This window comes from Elephantulus edwardii, unplaced genomic scaffold, assembly GCF_000299155.1.
Source record: "Elephantulus edwardii isolate Elephantulus edwardi_28Jun2011 unplaced genomic scaffold, EleEdw1.0 scaffold00148, whole genome shotgun sequence".
NCBI classification, from domain to species: Eukaryota; Metazoa; Chordata; class Mammalia; order Macroscelidea; family Macroscelididae; genus Elephantulus; species Elephantulus edwardii.
Window position 1 is genome coordinate 4,377,976 of NW_006399898.1, and position 18,022 is coordinate 4,395,997.

The 18,022-nt window shown below is 48.3% G+C and overlaps 1 protein-coding gene across 1 annotated transcript in view; it reads left to right on the forward strand.

Moving 5' to 3' along the window:
- Nucleotides 1-11,263, forward strand: part of MPHOSPH9 (M-phase phosphoprotein 9) — a 61,161-nt gene extending 49,898 nt beyond the window's left edge. The window contains exons 16-23 of the mRNA XM_006894696.1: nt 1,307-1,438; nt 2,438-2,613; nt 3,658-3,804; nt 4,708-4,828; nt 5,667-5,770; nt 6,465-6,715; nt 7,284-7,352; nt 11,153-11,263. Of these exons, the coding sequence (XP_006894758.1) occupies nt 1,307-1,438; nt 2,438-2,613; nt 3,658-3,804; nt 4,708-4,828; nt 5,667-5,770; nt 6,465-6,715; nt 7,284-7,352; nt 11,153-11,263 (1,111 nt within the window). The remainder of the gene's footprint in view (nt 1-1,306; nt 1,439-2,437; nt 2,614-3,657; nt 3,805-4,707; nt 4,829-5,666; nt 5,771-6,464; nt 6,716-7,283; nt 7,353-11,152) is intronic.
- Nucleotides 11,264-18,022: the final 6,759 nt, after the last annotated feature.

The window sequence follows — 18,022 nt, forward strand, 5'->3', positions numbered from 1 at the left end:
CCCACGTGTAATACACCAGGTCTGCTGATTTGCAAAAGGCCCCTAATTTTGCTTTCATCTGAGAAAATGAGACAGGTTGTCTTACTTAAAATAGTTTTCTTCCTAGTATTTCTGGCTTTCATTATTATTGTCCTGTGTAAAAGTATCATGAGTAGATAAGGTCTTTATGATGTTATCAGGAAAGGAGTATGTTAAACTGTGACGTCATCACTGGGTTGTGTCACGTTGGGTTGGTGTTACGTCTCAGAGGTGGTGTGTAGTGGTGCCGTTAGAGAGAGAGATAGGGACACAGGCACAGACACACCCCTCCCCCTCCCCACACCACCCCAGTGGTGGTGTACCCTGAGGAGGAGAGGCTAGCTCGTAGCAGGAATGGAAAGTTCTAGAACACTCTATTGGATCTCAAAATCACAAAGTAGAATTCACACATCCAAAGTCGAGAATGCTGTATTTTACAATTACTGGGTCAGTATGTAAAGGGAGCCATGGTGGTGTGGTGATTAAAGCCTTTAGCTGCTGACTGGAAGGTTGGAGGCTTGTGCCCCCCCCATAGGAGGAGGGTGAGGGAACCACTTCTGTAAAGGTTATCACCTTGGCCACCTGTGGGCAGTTGTGCCTTGGCCCGAGGGCTTCCTGTGAGTTGGCATTGACCAGGCAGCACTGGGTGGGGCTTTGAATATTATTATTTTTTATTAATTTTAATGAAAGTTTATAGAAACTTAGGGTTTCCATTCATTCGTCAGTGTACTTTTCTCCCTGTCCACCCCTCCCTCCCAGTTCGCTCTTCTCTTTGAAAAGTAAAAGAAAACTTCTTTCATTGTTATACAATCCCTCCCCCCAAGTCCACTCCACTGTGGAGCCTTCCTTCTGGACTCCTGTCATGACAATAATACCTAATCATATATCCCTTTTAAACAGTTCTCTCCCTCATCTGTTTCAATGTGGTATACATTATTTGTCCCCACTTTCTCAGTCTCCCCCCAACCCCAATGTCAGTCCCATTTTACAACAGTGGCCCTCTGCAATATTTGTCCTTTTGTGACTGAGATATTTCACTCAGCATAGTGTCCTCCAGGGTTACCCATTTTGCATATTATTGCATGAGTTCCTTGTTTTTCAGAGCAGCGTAGTATTCCATTGTGTGACTGTATACCACAGCTCCTCTATCCATTCGTTTGTTGATGTGGATATTATTTGCAGTGACAGGTTACAAAGCGGGTGGTTTTGCATGTGTGTTTGATCTCGAGAGAAGGCCAGCCTCCTCCTCCTCCTCCCTCATCACCCCTCACGCTCTCCCTCCTGACAGCTCGCTCGCGACGTCGGACGTGAGCAGACGCAAGTGGCTGCTGCCGGGCGCCGAGTACTCCATCTTCACGGGCCAGCCGCTGGACGTCCAGGAGCGCCACGGCGGCCAGCGCGAGGAAGCCTGTGCTCCCGGGTAAGACGGCGGGACCACCCGCCGCCGGCTTTCCCTCTTTCCCTCGTCGTGCGATGCCACCGCGGGCTTCCTACGTACAGTGAGGTCTTGCCCGTGCTCCCCGTCCTTGCCGGCTTTGCGTCTGTTGTGGGAGCCGCTGTGTGGGCCCGTCTCGTGAAGGGTCTTTCTCTTTTTTTTTTTTTTGCTGACCCTTCACTTTGCCAAGCATGAGATCCTTCTGCAGGGACTGATCCTAGAGTCTCGTGACTCCTCACTTCCGAGGAGCACTCTGGCTTCTTCCGAGACCACTCTGTCTTGTCCGGCAGTTGACGGCATGTGCAGTATCCTTCAGCAGCGGTCCACACCAGAGACTCCATTTGTCTAGCATATCCCTCAGTCACCTCGGCCGAGGATGGAGGAGGGCAGGGCCGCCCTTTATTTCTCTCAATGCCTTCCTTTTTGGGGACCTGACTTTTATTTCCCTTTGAAAAGCTGACACTTGGAGGGTATTGTGTCCCTACAGCCTGTGTTCTGGGTGCTGAGGGCCCCTGCGTCTGGGTGTGAACTTAGGACAGTGGTCCTTGCGCTCTGCGCAATAGCCCAGGCTCTCCTAGGCCCCCTGGTACGTTGTTCCCTGGATTTCCACGTGTGTCAGGGCGTGGGCACGATTGAGAGGCCTCTGCCTACTCAGTGCAGGATCTCTGGTGGCACAGCGGTCTAAGCTTTGGGCTACTAACTGAAAGGTTCAAACCAAACAGATGCTTTGAGGGGGAAAGCTGTGCGGACGAGAACCCTGGGACCCTCTGGGGCCCTTCGGCCCTGCCCTCGAGGTCCCCGGGCGTCAGCACCCCCTTGACGGCAGTGGGTTGGCATAGGGGTTGGCTCCTCCACGCAGGGTCTGTTTCCGTGCACTGGCCTTGCCCAGGGCTCTTAGTCGCTGTGGAACCTAGCTGTCGGGTCTCTGTCATGTGGCTCCGTCCCAGCCCCAGCCAACTGTGTGTCTCCCCATTGCTATGGAAGGTGCCATTCTCCTCCGGAGAAAGACTCCCCACCGCGAGGGTCGCCCGCAAGCTTCCTGATGGCAAAGCAGAGAGAGACTCCGGACTCACCCATCATAAAGGCTTTAAAGGAACTCGATGAGGAAAAGATACTTAAAACCTGGGGCACACAGACAGACAAACAGGATGTCTCCAATAGTGAGTATTTCTTCCCCTTCCGTTGCTAGATACATCTTTCCCAGACATGTTACCTTCTTTATTAAGCTTTTGTAGGCTGGATTTTTATTTGTTTTTTTCTTTTTTAAAAGCTTTTGTGATTTGGGTGAAAGTTTACAGAGCAAGGTGGCTTTTCCGTCAACCATGCCTGCACCTTTTGTTTTATGGGGTGAATTACAGTCCGCACCCTGTAACAGCACTTTCCCCATTTCTTCCGAGTGTTTACTGTCTCCGTTCATCCGGTCCCTTCCCACCTTTATCTCTGGGCAGTGCGATCCCTTTGATCGTGTGTAACTGATTGTTCTGAGTGTGTACATATCACCTTCCTTCAGTTTACATTCCTTGGGTAGTGAAAGAAAAAGTTTAATTTGTGATGGTGCCACATCAGCTCCATTTCCTAGACTGTGGGTTTTCTAGTTAATTATTTCTTAGCCCTGGCCTAGCATGTCCCTTTCAGATGCAGCAGATAGAATGTTCTGCTCTCAAGACTAAGGGTTTACTTGGGGAGTGGGAATGATTTCTAATCCGTTTGTCTTAGATACACACAGCAGATGTCAGAAAGGTGCTTGGGGCTCGTTAAGTGGGGCTTGATAAACCCACTCTCGCCTCCCTCTCCGGGAAGGTCTGGGAGCCTGGCCTCCGCTCGGTGGTGCTTTCTCCTCTCCTCCGCTTCTGGGCACCCCCCTTGACTGAGGACCACGTCACCACCGCTTGGGTGGCGTGCCTCTCCACAGCAGTACTGCCTCGTAAATAAATCAGGAGCCTGCTTTCTAAAAATAGACTCTTGAACATCACCTTGACTGTGGATTGTGAACGCTGAACCAGAAAAAACTAATTACATGCCCCCAGCTTTTCCTTCATGTGCGGTTTTTCTCCTTCATTTTAATGTGAACACTGGCAGTAACCTTGGCCCCCAAGGGATCCAGGAGGTTGGACAGGAGCCGAGCGAGCAGCTTCGCACTGTGACCGGCTCTCGGCGGGCAGAGCTGCCTGGGTGACCATCCTGTTTGCTTCCTTCTCTTGTAGAATTAGGGGGCTCCCAGCCGACAGAGACTCCGGCAGGTGCCAGCCGAGCCTTGGAGAAAAGTGCCCAGCAGAGACAGAAGCGGTTTAATTCTTCCTCTCAGAGATCGTCCTCTTTACCACCTTCCAACCGGAAGCCAAACACGCCAAGTAAGAGTCAGCGGTCTCGATCGTGGGCTCAGAGTGCGTGGCCATGGTGTGACCTGGCGTGTGTGACCATTTCCCGTTTATCAATGGGAGAAAGCTGGGGGAGCCCTTTTGGTGCAGTGTGATATGTACTGAGCTGCTAACTGTAAGGTCAGCGGTTCAGATCCCCCAGTTGCTCTTCAGGAGAAAGATGGGAAGTTTGTGCCCATAAAGAATTACAGTCTAGGAAGCGGGAGGGACGGTCCCCAGAAATCAGAACTAACTTGATAGCAGTAGGTTTGCTTGATTTTCTGATTAGCTGTAGTGGGGGCTCCCAGTCCAAAGCCCCTCAGCACGCCGTATTCCATTAACCGAGTGCACGTGCCGCCGCTGTGGTGACAGTGGAATTGGTCCTCGCTTTATTCAAGTGAGGCTCTTGTTCTGTGTCCAGGAACGGCCACGGCTCCGGGCCGTTCGCCCATAGAGCCAGGTCGCCACTCGTTGGCGGGCGTCTTGACGCTGCTCCCCGAGAAGCGGCTCCTTGTCTGTTGGAAGGTCCCTTGGCCATTTGCCGCCTTGTTCCTTTGCTCGTTGGTCACAGCCGTGAGGAGATCCGTGGTGGCCCGGGAGGAGGAATGTTCCTCGTCACACGGGTGTCTTCACCTCATTTCCAGTCCACTTCTAAAATCCTGAAAAACCAGTTCTGAGTCTGAGCGCAGCAACTACAGCCTGGTGATAATGAAGTGTTAACAGGCCTTAATTCCACATGTTAGGATTACTGTTAATGTCGTTTTCTATACTGCCTTTAAAAAGAAAAAGGTAATGAAAGTATTTTCTGCACTTTTCAAGTTCAGGAAAAGAAACTGTTCTACCAGTGGTAACACATGGCGTGGAAGAAAAAGTCCATTCTTTCCTTTTCTTTCCTAGCAAAACGAGAGATCATGTTAACCCCAGTGACTGTGGCTTATAGTCCAAAGCGCTCTCCCAAGGAGAACCTGTCCCCCGGATTCAGCCACCTCCTTACCAGACACGAGCATAGCCCCACCCGGTGAGTTCACGCCCCCGCACGCAGCGAGGTGCATGTCAGCGCGTTGGCTTACACGGGTCAGCTTAAGCCTGGAGCAGTCACTCATGTTTAAGTTGTGATTGGGAACCCCGTGGATTGAAATCATCTTAAAGAATGTCTTTCTAAAAATCAGAAAGTGCAAATGCTTGGAAAGAATCGAACTGCTGCTGCCAGATGACCACGGCCACCTGAGCGCCCCTTCTGCGGCTGTGGGGTCCAAGTTCTCTGTGTCCCCAGGGATGAGAAACTTGTAAGCCATTTGTACACGAGCGAGGCTGCCCTGGTGCAGCTGGTCTGTGTGCCGGGGAAGGTTGTCCTGCCTCTGCCGCGTGGCCAGCGCTGTGTTTAATCTGGGCAGATCACTGACTGTCACAGCAAAGGCCTGAGAGTAGACCCAGCCCCCTTACTCATGGGCAGAAGAGAGAAGTTCCTTGAGCCTCTGTTTCTTCCCTATAGTATGGGGGAGCCCCCGTGGCATAGTGTATTAACGAATTGGGCTGCTTAATGAAAGGTCGGCAGTTTGAATCCACCAGCCTCCTGCTGTTAAGATTTCTAGCGTCAGAAGTCCAGTGGAAGGGACTGGACGGCAGCTGGTTTGGTTGATTTTCACAAGGTTGTTGTAAAGATCGGTGGAGATGGTACATGGCTTAGTGGGACTTTTTCAGGTGTACGTAAAGCTAATGTATGACTAATTTTCTTTGGTAAGAGAATCAGTAAATGTGTGAGCTGAATACCAGCTCCTCTCTCTAGTGAAAATAGGGAAAAAAATAAAATCAGTTAACTTTTTTTTTTCTCACAAGTAACTTGCTTCATTCAATAGATTTGATATACTTTTGGATGATTTAGATACTGTTCCTGTGTCTACGTTACAACATCCCAATCCAAGAAAACAGCTCCAGTTTCTTCCTCTCGATGACTCAGAAGGTATCTTTTCCCTCTGAAGTTGTTAATAATGGGTTGAGTCATTCGTTTTGTGGGGCTCTGCTGTTCTCCTCTCGTCACCCAGAGTTTTAAATCGTTTAACTTCTGCACTCACGTATTTTCCACTCCAAGACCTCTGGACATAAGCACTTGTGACGCTGTGTCTTGTTGTGCCAGCGTTATGATTTTCTTTGAACTGGGGAAACTGAGGTACAGGGCACATTCATGTTGGCTTTCCAGGACCCCACCCTGTTCTGTTCTTCCTCTCTCACATCTCTGTGAATAATGGAAGCCATGTCTTTGCTTTATCTGCCGCCCGGGCCCTAGGTAATCTCTCCTCCTCTGTCGGTTCAGAACACAGTTAGAAGGGAGCAGAGTGAAACCCTGGGGCCGGGCCCGCAGAGGTGGACTCTGTGGCAGTGGTGTGTGTAGCAGCACTTTCTGGTCCCTTTTTGTGTGTGCCACATTCCTTGTAAGGAAGCTGTGGCGGTCATAGGCCAGGACAGAGCTCTCAGAGCTCATTGGAGAAAAAGCCCTGAAAGGCTGGCCGGGGGGGAGAGGGGGTTGTCTCTCATCATGGCTTTCATTGGCCCGGTGGTGACCACTTCCAGAAAGGCAGGCGGCGTCATGGGTTTCATGTGTATGTGACCTCTTTGAAAAACTGATAAGGAGAAGAAATTTTGTTCCTCTCTGACAGAAGACAGAATTCCAAAAAAGGCCGCCTCTGACAACCACGTGCATCAGAGCTCTTGTCCCGAATCATCTCCGAACGGGGTGAAGCAGGTGCCCACCCGCCTGGCCTGGGAGGAGAGCGGACCGCTGGCCTCCGAGCCCAGCGCGCCGGCTCCCGGCCAGCCTCAGGCCAGCAGCTTCGAGTACACCGCAAAGATTCGGACCCTGGCCGAAACGGAGCGCTTCTTTGACGAGCTCACGAAAGAAAAAGACCAGGTAACAGACGTTGAACGTGACCCTTTTCCTGGACGTTCATGCGTGTGTCTGTCTGAGGAGGGGTCAGGAGGGAGTCGCGGGGAGACCTCCGAGTGGGGCAGTGGGTCTGACTGCAGACCGCTGCTCGGGAGGGGATACTGGGATGGAACATGTGACGTGGATTTGGGTCTTTTCCGTTTTTCAGTCCCTGTGAAATTATGTTGACATTGTGGTGCATGCAGCCAGTGCTCTGGAACCATCCTGATGGGCATAGAGAGGCGAGTGCTGTTGGACATATGGCTCTGGTGGACTAGCTCGATGTTGGCTTGCCACAGTCCTTCAGCGCAGACAGAGCGCAGGGTCTGCCAAATGCAGTAAAGGTGTGCTGCCCTGGGCCTGGTACAGGGGGCCTTCTGTGAACCCCCAGGGTGAGGTTACAGGACATCGGGCTTGGAAATGCCCCCAAGGGGCAAGTAAACGAAGATGGCATGGACAAGGAGCTGCTGGGCTGACACATTTCTCCACATGGTGTTCACCTGTGAACTTTGTAAAATGTTCACTTTTCCTTATGCCTCTCTCACATTCACAGATCGAGGCAGCGCTCAGCCGAATGCCTTCTGCCGGAGGGCGGATCACTTTGCAGACGAGACTAAACCAGGTACAAGCCTCCCCCTGACACTGCTGTGGCAGTGTGGGTCTCCTCTGGGGCCCCATTGATCACAGTGACCTTACGATGGGCGAGTGTAGACATATGGAACGACCAGTTGAGACCGTTAGCCTTCACGCCAAGCGCCAGTGGTGGTGGTGTGTTTATAGCAGCATGTGAACTTTCAGGGATAAAAGCTGCTTAAACCTTCAGTCCTAGGATGTGTTTGTGCCATTATGTTTGGAAGCTATGAACTTGGCATCAAACAGCAATAAACTTTTGAGCAGATTTTTACATTCAGTGTTCTCCCATTAAAGCTCTTGTCTTGTGTTCATTTATTTCTCCTCCAAATCTGGAATTTCTTTTTTTCAATTTCTTTAAATTTTCTCATTGTGCTTTAGATGAAAGTTTCCACCAAGGACATTGATTGTATGCCCTGCAAGTCAGCACTCTGCCTGCTTCCTCACTGGGTTCCCCACGTCCTTTCATCCAGATTTTCTGCCCTTTCTTCCTCTTCATTCTTGCTGTCGGGCAAACCTTGGCCTTTGGATCCTCTGTAATTTGCTTCCGAGTCCCTTTTCCTTCAGTTAGGATGTAACAGGGTTGTACTTTGTAGCTGGAATCCCCGTGGAGGTGAAGTAGAGAGATTGAGACTGCTCTGGTGTTGAGCAGGCAGTGGTGTGGGTACGGGTACGGGCACCTGGGTCCATGTCTTTTAGGTGTTTTCTTTTTTTTTTTTTTAAAACAAACAAACTTACTTGGTTTTCCCCCTCAATGTAGGAGACTAGAAGTCTTACAATTTAGGGCACCACCACCAGGGAAAGCTTGTTTTATCTGTCAGCTCTTGAGAAATGTCCCGTCATCAGTCTTGCCCTGGGTCTAGGGAGTTCTCAGCATAGAGATTCCCAGTCCCAAGGACATGTTCTACTCCTGGTCTCCTGGTTTAGGGAGTAGACCTCTCTCTTTCCATTGCTTTTCAAAGAGAATGAAAATATGAGGAACATGTGACCGTTTAAATTTACTCTTTTGAAATATTTTAAACGTAACCCTGTGTCTCTAATGTTTTGATGAAGGAGAAGCCCATTCACAGCTTGATCTGTGATCCCAGAAAAAAATGTAAAACCACAAAGAAAAGAGCAAAGGTCATTTTCTAGGGGCCAGATACCCAACTGGGTTTTTTTCCCCCTCTCAGGTTTTAAGTTTTGTTTCTGTTTCTGTTTTTTCCGAAAGGTTTATATTTAGTAACGTAAAAGGCTGAATTAATTCAGGAAGCTCTTCCTAAAATAGTTTACTGGGAACGCATCGGAAAAAACCCGCTGATACCTTGTTTCTGAAGCTATCTGAACCATTTAGCTTACTATGTTTTTAGATAATAATGAAAGTTGATTTTGACTCTTAAAATACGGGTTCCAGGGCACTAGGTGCTGTTCCTAGACCTCAGAGCTTGTGGATTCCATTAAGGAGAGAGAGCGAGCAGAAAAAGGGGGCCGAGGATGCTCATATACCACTCGTGGGGTAACAAAGAGTAGTGGGCCCAAAAGGAAAATGTTCAGCCTCACTCATTAATTACCCAGTTCACATCTGAGCGGAAGCATCACTTGTGTGTGTGTGCGTGTGTGTGTATAATTTAAGGGAAAGTTCACAAAGCTGATTGGCTTTTCACACGACCATTCCTACACCTCTTGTTTTAGGACCGTAAGTGCAAATAGTGTAACTGCACTCTTCCCACTTTTTCTCTGTGATTCCTGTTTCCATTAATCCTTCTGTCCTGCCCTTCTGGCCACTGTTATCCCTGGGCAGATAGAGCCCTGTCGTTCTTACTCTAAGAATGGAGTGCCTTTCTGATGTTACTGGCCACCTTCCTGATGAAATTGTCCATCTTCCAGGCTGGCCTTTTTGTTGAGTTAAGCATTGAGCCACGGGTGGGAGTGGGTCTAGCTCCAGAGGGCGATTACGGGCTCTGGTATTCGGGGTTTCGTCAGTCTCTTGAGCAGAGAGACTGGCCGCTTGTTTATGTTTTGAGTTTCATCCCCATTTTTGCCCTCTCTGTTTGAGATTTTCCTGTAGGATCTATTTAGAGTGGTCTGCAGTGGTAGGCGGGCATCAGACGTCCCCTTTCCCCAGCGATCACATTGACAGGTGTTTTTAAAAAAACGTACTCGGGATGAGGCAAGCATGGTCTCGCATGCTGTGGGGGACGTGGACGCTGTCACAGGTCTGCTGAGTGCAGCTTGACATCTGTCCAGCGTCGTCAGACTGCATTTCCTTGGATGCAAGCAGCTTAATTTACGGGGCTAATTCTTGATGTAGGATTTAAGAATATATGAGAGATTTATTGTATCATTCTGTGTGACAGCCCACATTAGTTGTAACTTAAATTCCTACTGGAAGATTCTTGGTTAAAGGAGGTATTAACAATGGATTGTTGCACATTGCTTTAAAGAGATGGGGAAGGATATTTTATCACATGACAGGTTGAATCAGAATCATGGAAGCAGAAACATGGGTTTACAATTTATTTTTGTTTAAAAAAACCCCCAGACATATGCACAACAAAGTGAGAAAGAGGAGCTATGATTATTGATTGCATTTTTTTTATTTTTAAATTTTTTTTTTTTAGGAATTTTTTTTTATTATTTTTACATGTACTATCAAATCAGATCTGACTGGTACAGGAGGAGATTGCCCCCTCCTTCTCCAGCAGAGCATCTGGTGGATTTGAACCACGTACCTCTGGGACTGCAGTGCAGTGTCTTGCCACTAGGCCACCAGAGCTCCCTCAGATTGCAATTTTAAAATTTTTCTCATTTATCTCCTAAGCATTCTGTGATGAAAATGTGATCCTTTTGCAGCTAAAGTTTTTAAGATTTTTTTTTTAGGAGATCAGGACAATGTTGGGTTTATTACTGAATAAATGGTCTAAAATGATAAATACATGACCTGTTTTGGGTACTGCTTATTTAATTAACTCTTTATGTACCATTAAATTGGAACAAACTTACAGCTGATCCTCCAGTGAATTTTCGGAGACAGTAAATGAAACCGGGGAGGTTGCCCATCCTTCTCCCAGTGGGGAAGCAGCTGGTGGATTTGAACCGTGTGCCTTTGGGATGGCAGCACACCTCCTTACCACTAGGCCACCAGAGCTCCCTGTTTATAGAATAGTAATGCTAAATATTGAAAAGTAAAGGTTACCACATTGATTGTGAGATACTGTCCTTTGGGAAGAGTGCTTCAGCATCTTTTTTTCTCTCTCTTCATCTTGGACATTTTCGTCAGGAGAAACTGACTTGGTTGTTTAGTTTTCACATGTTGAAAACCCTTCTTCGGAGGGTTCAGCTTGCCGTCCTGTCAGCTCTGCAAAGCCAGAGATCGAGCCCACAAAGCCAGCGCCCTTCGCACCGCGCTGTGTTCTCAGGAGAACTCAGGATCTTGAGAAGATCTTAAAGCTCTGTTGAATGGTTGATAATGGATTCTCGTGGTTCCGTTTGAAAGGAACAGTCTTAAACAACAGACTTGTGTAGAAGACCGAATAAGTATGCTAACATTTCTTCTCCCTGCTTGGCTAAAGTCCGCAAGATGGATTGACACGGTGCCTGTAACATTGGGCTCATCAGAGATGATGAGAATGGCACAAGATAGGGCAGAGGTCAGATCCATGGTCCAGAGGGTCGCCGTGGGGCGTCCTGGACCAGACGGCCTCCCTCCCGGCACTTTGCGAAGGGACAGGTCAGGGTGGAGATGATTACAGAACCGGTGGGGAATCCTAACTCAGCTTGTTTTGCTCTCTCCCTTCCTGAATTTCCCCGCAGGAGGCCTTGGAAGATCGCCTGGAGAGGATTAACCGGGAGCTGGGCTCGGTCCGCATGACCCTGAAGAAGTTTCACGTGTTACGCACCTCTGCAAATCTCGGAGACTTGTAGCCATTAAACGTCGAGCTGCCTTTGTTTGCACTAATATATAATTATGCACTCGGAAAAGGCAGGCGATTTTGTACTGTTTATAAGCCTTCTTCAGACGGTAGTTTTACAATCATGCTATTCTTTAACACTTGCTATTTTATACTTCAAATGGCCACATATTTTCAAGATATTTTTGTTATGCTCAGGAATCTCTTGTATATTTTACTATTTAAAAAGTGTTATTTTTTAAATAGTACGCATCTCCAGTTTATATCAAGAGTAAGTATAAACGTAGAGGTAGCTTGTTTCTAAATAAATAGTGTTACCCTTTTACAATTCATACTTTGCACACCAATTTTATAAACTGATTCTACATTGTAAATATATGATTTTGGGGGATTTTTTTCTTCTTAAATAAATGCTTAACAGAAAGATAGCTTCCATAATGATAGGCTAATACTACATGCTAAATGAAAAAAAAAATTACAGTATAAATCAGGATTTCAGTTGTGCTGAGGTTTATAAATGAGCCACGTTCTGTTTGAAACAATGCCTTCACGTGGACAGTGATAACGGAATGTTGACTTGCTTTGAAAACTGAAGATGCGCCAGTCAGTTCCCCGGACTTTTTTAATTTGTAGGGAGAGGAGGGGCGAGATGACTGTAGGTCTCAGACTTGATCACCTACAGAGTAACCTTGAGGAAAATGGTGACCATTCTGCAGAGCTGTGGCTTGCTGCCTCTTGTTCAGAATGTAAATCCTGTCCCGCTTCTGACGCTGAGCCCGGAGAACTCGGGAGTACAGTCCCCACCCAGGGAGGTGGTTAAGGGGCGCCTCACTTCCTCAAGGTGCCAGCCTTCAGCTCTCTGCTAGTCTTCATCCGAACATTGGTCATCGCTCAGCACCCCTTCAGCTGCTGCCAAAAAAAGAGAATTAGCTCCCCACGTGGGCACGGTGACGTCACCAGGTTCGGGCCAGGGCAGGCTACCTCTCTTGTTGCTGGACAGGGAACAGGCTGCATGGAGCTTGCAGGTGCCCTTGCTGGCTGCCTGGGCCCCGCCCTCTCTCTGGCGCTACCTCCTAGCTGTTGGAAGAGGGCAGGAGGCAGGCTCTGCTCAGTTGTAGGAGGCCAGGCCGGTGAATCTCCACTGTTGGCCCTGTCCGCGTCAGTGGCCAGACAGGACCCAGTGCCCACACGTTCAGGCTCTGCCTGTGGTGGTCAGCACCGAGCTGGTCCACCTTTTGGAAAGGATGCCCAGGCGCAGGCTTTCCGTTTTACCCCGCTTTGGGGCTTTTCCTCGGTGGCTCCTGAGTGCAGTTATGGTGACCCAAGCCAGTGCCTGCCATCCAGGCGGGACACTCGTGTGTGCCTTTGAGCAGGGATTGCAAATTGTTGCCTTTCACCAAAGCCTCACCTGGTGGATCTCCAGGCCAGGTGTCCACAGCCATCTCCCTTCTTAAAGCTCAGTGGCCATGGCAGCAGGGAAGGGGCACCTGGCCGCTGTCCCTCATGCTCCTATCGTGAGTCGAACCTTTGTTCCGTTCCCTCTGCCTACGGGGACTGGAACAGTGACCCTGGCCTGACCAAAAGTAATAACTCATCAACACAATCAAGTGCCTTTATCCTGGAGATTTTCATCTCTTCTAGCCTTTTTTTTTAATCTCCCTGTTACAGAAAAGACAACGTTAGCATTAATTAAGCTCCATCGAAGCTGTGTCAGCCCTAGTAAGAGGGTTATCCTCCTGACGATAGTCCCTTTAACGTGCTCCCGCCGGTGACATACAAATTTACCTTGAAGACGAGATTTCCTCATTCCCAGCTTTTATTATAAAGTCTACTACATTGCTAATAGGGAAACGGCCGTTCCCGAAGAGATTCTAGTTTGATCTTGTCAAGTAGTTATCTTTTTAGTGGCCTATATTGGCTTATTCCAAGAAAGGCATTAAGCCCCGTCAAAATAATCTCCAGCGCTTCTCCCGGAGAGCCTACGCTTTGATATTTTTAAAGTGTGTAATAGATTGCAAGTATCAACCACTTACCAGAGAACATTGGTTGGAGGGTGTTTTTTATTTCTTCATCCTTGACCTTTCGAGCACTCAATTGAAAAAAGTTTAAAAACAAAAAAAAAAAATAGGCAAGGTGGCATTTTTAAACAGCCAGCTGGGGAGGGGAGCTGTGTTTGTGTCTGAGCGGGGCCGTGCCACCTAGCAAAGGCCCAGCACACCTCTGGGAAGTGCCTTTTTCAATGCAAAGAAGAAGTGAACTGTCCCCTTCCACACAGATGTACCCGCTTCTTTCCCCCCACAAAGCCTGTGTCTGCAGGAGACTTGCTCCAGGAGGTGATGCAGCAGCCAGGCCCAGGGCCAGGAGCTTGGGAAGGACGAGGAGGCAGCCAGGTCACACTTGGCTCAGGGATCACCAGCCTTCTTCCTCTTTGGTGGTCCCCCAACCCCGCAGAAATCCTCTGTTCATTCAACTCGACCCTCCCTCAGGTTTCTAATGGTCTAGCTCCTCTTTACGGGAGGAGTTGACCCATCTCACCCAAAAGAGTGGCTTCTGGATTCGAGCCACTGACCTTTTCGGTTAGCACGCCAGCGAGATGAGCACTGCGCTTGTGCTTGCCGGCGAGGGTCAAGAATGCATTTCACAGCCATTCTGCTGAGATAACAATTTAGTGTCTTGTTTTTTTAAACTTTAAATAGAGAAGTAAATTGTGTTCTAAGCAACGTGACCCCCAAAAAGGTACCTGCTGTCCACTATTTCTGTTAGGGTATCTGTTAAGTGGTCTCACCTCTTTGCAAAAACAAACAAGCAAACAAACAAAAAACCCAAAACAACACCAACCTCCAAACAAAACCAAAATGCCCCCAAAACCCCCAAAGAAAAACCAACCAAAACAGCCCACCAAAAATGTGCTTTTTGAGGGGTTAAATGAACTGTGGCTCTGATGTGGCCTTCTTTTTAATGATAGTTGGGAGTGTCAGGTCAGAAAGCATTGGGCCTGAAAATTAGCCTGTGGGATGAGCCTATGGGCTGTATGTGTTTTGGTTTGGTGTGTTGTGTTTTTTCCTAAAAATGAAGTGCCCATGGCATGAAAGCAGCTCCCTCACCTGCACCGCCAGACAGCAACTGAGGGAATGTGATAGCCCTTGTTAGCCCAGAACAGCCAGGAGCTGTGCTGAGTCCAACCCTCCAGCTGCTCTGTGGCAGAAGGTGAGGCTGTCGATTGCCAAGAGCGGGTCTCTCTACTTTGCCCAGGAGGGTTGCTGCGTGTGCGAGTCCGCTTTGGGGGTTAGCAGTTGCAGAATGCCTTTTGAATTCGAAACTTTCCACACTTGGCCCTGCAGTAGAGCTTGAGGGTTTGCTCATTTTGCTTTTGAAGCCTCTCGAATCATTTTCACAAAATTTTCCTGTGCCACCTTGTTAAGGAATAAATGCAGACCTTGAGGCCTTGCATAACCACAAACGTAAAGTCGCATTCCCCCCTGCCCTGAGCGGGCGTGTGTGGTCACCAGCTTTGCAGGTCTGATTAAACTGACTCTAGTGTAAAAACTTTGCTGGGAGCCATGTGCTGTCCTGTTACAGATCTGGGGCCGTTTCATGACAGAAGCAGCTGTCGCAGTGTTCCTAGAACTTGTGCTCTCAGTCCCTTTCCTCTTTGATTGTGTGTCTTGTTTCGGTAGACCCCTCTGTTACGAGGATGCTAAGCCATACATGTGCGTTTGCTGAGTGTTAGATACTCTGTCGTGACCGTCACACCAGCTCTTCCAAGGTACTGGCTTTCTCCATACGGCCCGCTGTCCCTGCAGCAGTGACCAGCCGTGTGAGAAGTGTGCGTCCTGCAGTGCTGCTGGTAGCCTGTTGAAGACAAACCGTTTCCAGCCATGTCAGATACTGGACTAATGGACTTGTAAGCTCGGCAAGAGAGGGACCATGTCTTTTTTTTCTCCTTGTACACAAGGCACTCAATAAACATTTGTGAACATGAACTATCTGGCGATACTAGTGCATTTATTTGAGCTAGCTGCCTTTCAGCTCTGATGTCTTCTTTAGGCCCCGGGCACATTTTAAGTCCCCCAAGTCTTACCTGGTTTGAGGGCAGTCATTCCAGTGTTCACATGGTTTTGACTCCCCTCTCCCCCTTCAATACTTGTGTGTGCTCCAGGAGTCACTTCATAGAACTGCTTGGTGGCAGGAAGGAGTTGAGGGGTTACTGTCTCATGGGACACTATCAGTTCCTTGTGAGGATCACGGTATTTCTGAGACAAGTCGGGATGATTACTTCCAGGCCCCTGCAGTCTCTGGTTCTGACAGGAAAACGGTCAGGAGCAGACAGCCGTCAATGGTTTTACCATCTGTGACCTAGCTTGAACTCACCTTGCATGCTTTCGTTCGAGTTTGCACCTGACCCTCCCTCCAGGTAAAGCACCCCTATGTCACCGCACGCCTGTACCAAGTAAGTTAGCAACAGATCAACTACCACAGGTGTGCCCTGTTTTAGTCGCTGGAATGAGGTCTCTGGGTTACTGCTGACGATAACTTGTAGTCAGTTCTGAGCCCCCTCACAAAGACTACTCAACATTCTAGGTACATAAAAGTCTCTGTAAACTTTCATTAAAATTAGTAAAAAAATAGTATTACTCATAATAAAAGGGTAGAGGGACAGGTGGGTTAAGGAAATAGGAAAGATCCAGTATGAAAAAGAATATATGAACTTAGTAAGTAAACCAGTATAAAAGAATTTTATTTCAAAAATAAGGCTGTTACCCACAGTGTGCATAAAGATAGCTTGCCTCTGGAAACTATGAACTTGGAGAAATGATGAAAGTTATACAAGTGTTCAGGTCTTTTGTTGATAGGGTCGCTATGAGTCATCTATGACTCAACAACACTTAACAACAACAACATAAAGATGTTATAGTGTATCTGAGAGGAATTTTTTAAATTTTTTTTAATGCACAGAAAGGTACATTATAGGCAAACATTTGACTGGCTTTAGTATGTACCATACCTAATTGTTCCAATTTAGACACAAATTTGACTTAAAGACAGATTTAGGAACGGAACTTATTAGTAATCCAGGGACTGTTTGTACCACAGATTTTGGCAGAGAAGTCCATCCATATCCAGTCTTAAGTCCATGTTCCATGGCTTGTACCAAGTACCTCCTTGACCTTTTCATTTCCCGTCCAGTAGTGATGGAGCTTCAAAGATGAAGAAAGCTATTTGGGATTCTCTTCCAGGTAGTTTCTTTGTGGTGTCTGGGACCACAGTTACATGGGAACTTTGTGGATATGATCACTATAGATGACCAACAAATAACAAATACTTGGACAGTTTGGGCTGACAGCATATTTAGTTTGGTGTCTTTGAGGGAAGACTTCATGGACAGCTACATCTACAAATCATGATGGTCTGTGTCTGATCTGAGTATTGCATTTAGGAGTGAACTTCAGTTATCTTCAGTCTGCCCACACCACTCCAAACGCCTGGTGGCCTCTTGCACTGTATTCCCTTTGAGATGTCATTTTACTTATCTTTTTAAAATTATTATTAATTTTAATGAAAATTTACAGACACTTTGGATTTCCATTCATTCATTGTTGCACTTTTCTCCCTGCCCTCCCCGCCCCCCAGTTCACTCTTCTCTTTGAAAAGTAAAAGAAAAATTCTTTCATTGTTATATAATCCCTCTGCCCAGGTCCACCCCATTATGCAGCCTTCATTCTGGACACCTTCATGACAGTAACATCGAATCACATATCCCTTTTAAACAGTTTTCTCCCTCATCTGTTTCGATGCAGTGTACATTATTTATCCCTTCTTTCTCAGTCTCCCCCGAGCCCCAGTGTCTGTCCTGTTTTACAACAGTGGCACCATGCAGTATTTGTCCTTTTGTGACTGAGATATTTCACTCAGTGTAATTGTCATTTTACTCTTAACCTACTTCATTCTTAGAAAAACATGTCCCCCCAAAAAGCACTGACTGAACCCATTAAAAAATAAAGCCCAAGGCCCCCCACAGTCAAGTCCACCAGGGACCTCGTTAAAGTGCTGAGAAAGGAGATCACTTTGAAAGACTAAGGTGTGCCCGAGCTGACCCACGCCAGGTGGACGATGAGTAAGGAAGACCCCAGAAGGACTGATGCGTGTTGTGTTAGGTGCTAGGGGCTTCTGAGTGGACCACAGACCATCAGAACAAGCCAGGGTCTGGAAAGAAGGGCCCCACACAAACAGTGCCCCTTTGGAGCAGAGCCTCAGCTGCACCTGTTCCCAGGGGGCCCTGGAGACACAGCGGCTTGGTCAGGTAGAGCTGACCCTCGGCCTGATGGGCTCCAGCAGCGATCCCGGGGAGGGTGGCTCCAGATGGGGCAGGTCCCCCCTCCTGTCCCCGTCCTCGTCCACTGTGCCGGACTCAGGGGCTCGGAAGAAGGAAGAGTCCCGCTTGGGGTCCGGCTTCTGCCCTGCACCCGACTTGTACGGGCAGGTGCAAGGGTCTCTCTGACCACACGTGGTCATGCGTGCTACTCCTCAAAAGGTCGTGGGCTCTACGTCCCTGTCAGTGTGGGGCAGTGCTGCTGGTCTGTGTCCCCGGGAGGCTGAACTAACTCGGGAGCAGACTGGGGAGGTGCCCCCGCGTGCTGCCCCCTCACGCTGACCCCTCGTGGTGACCCCGCGTGCTGCCCCCTCGTGCTGCCCCCTCGTAGTGACCCCTCGTGCTGCCCCCTCGTAGTGACCCCGTGTGGTGCCCCCTCGTGCTGCCCCCTCGTGGTGACCC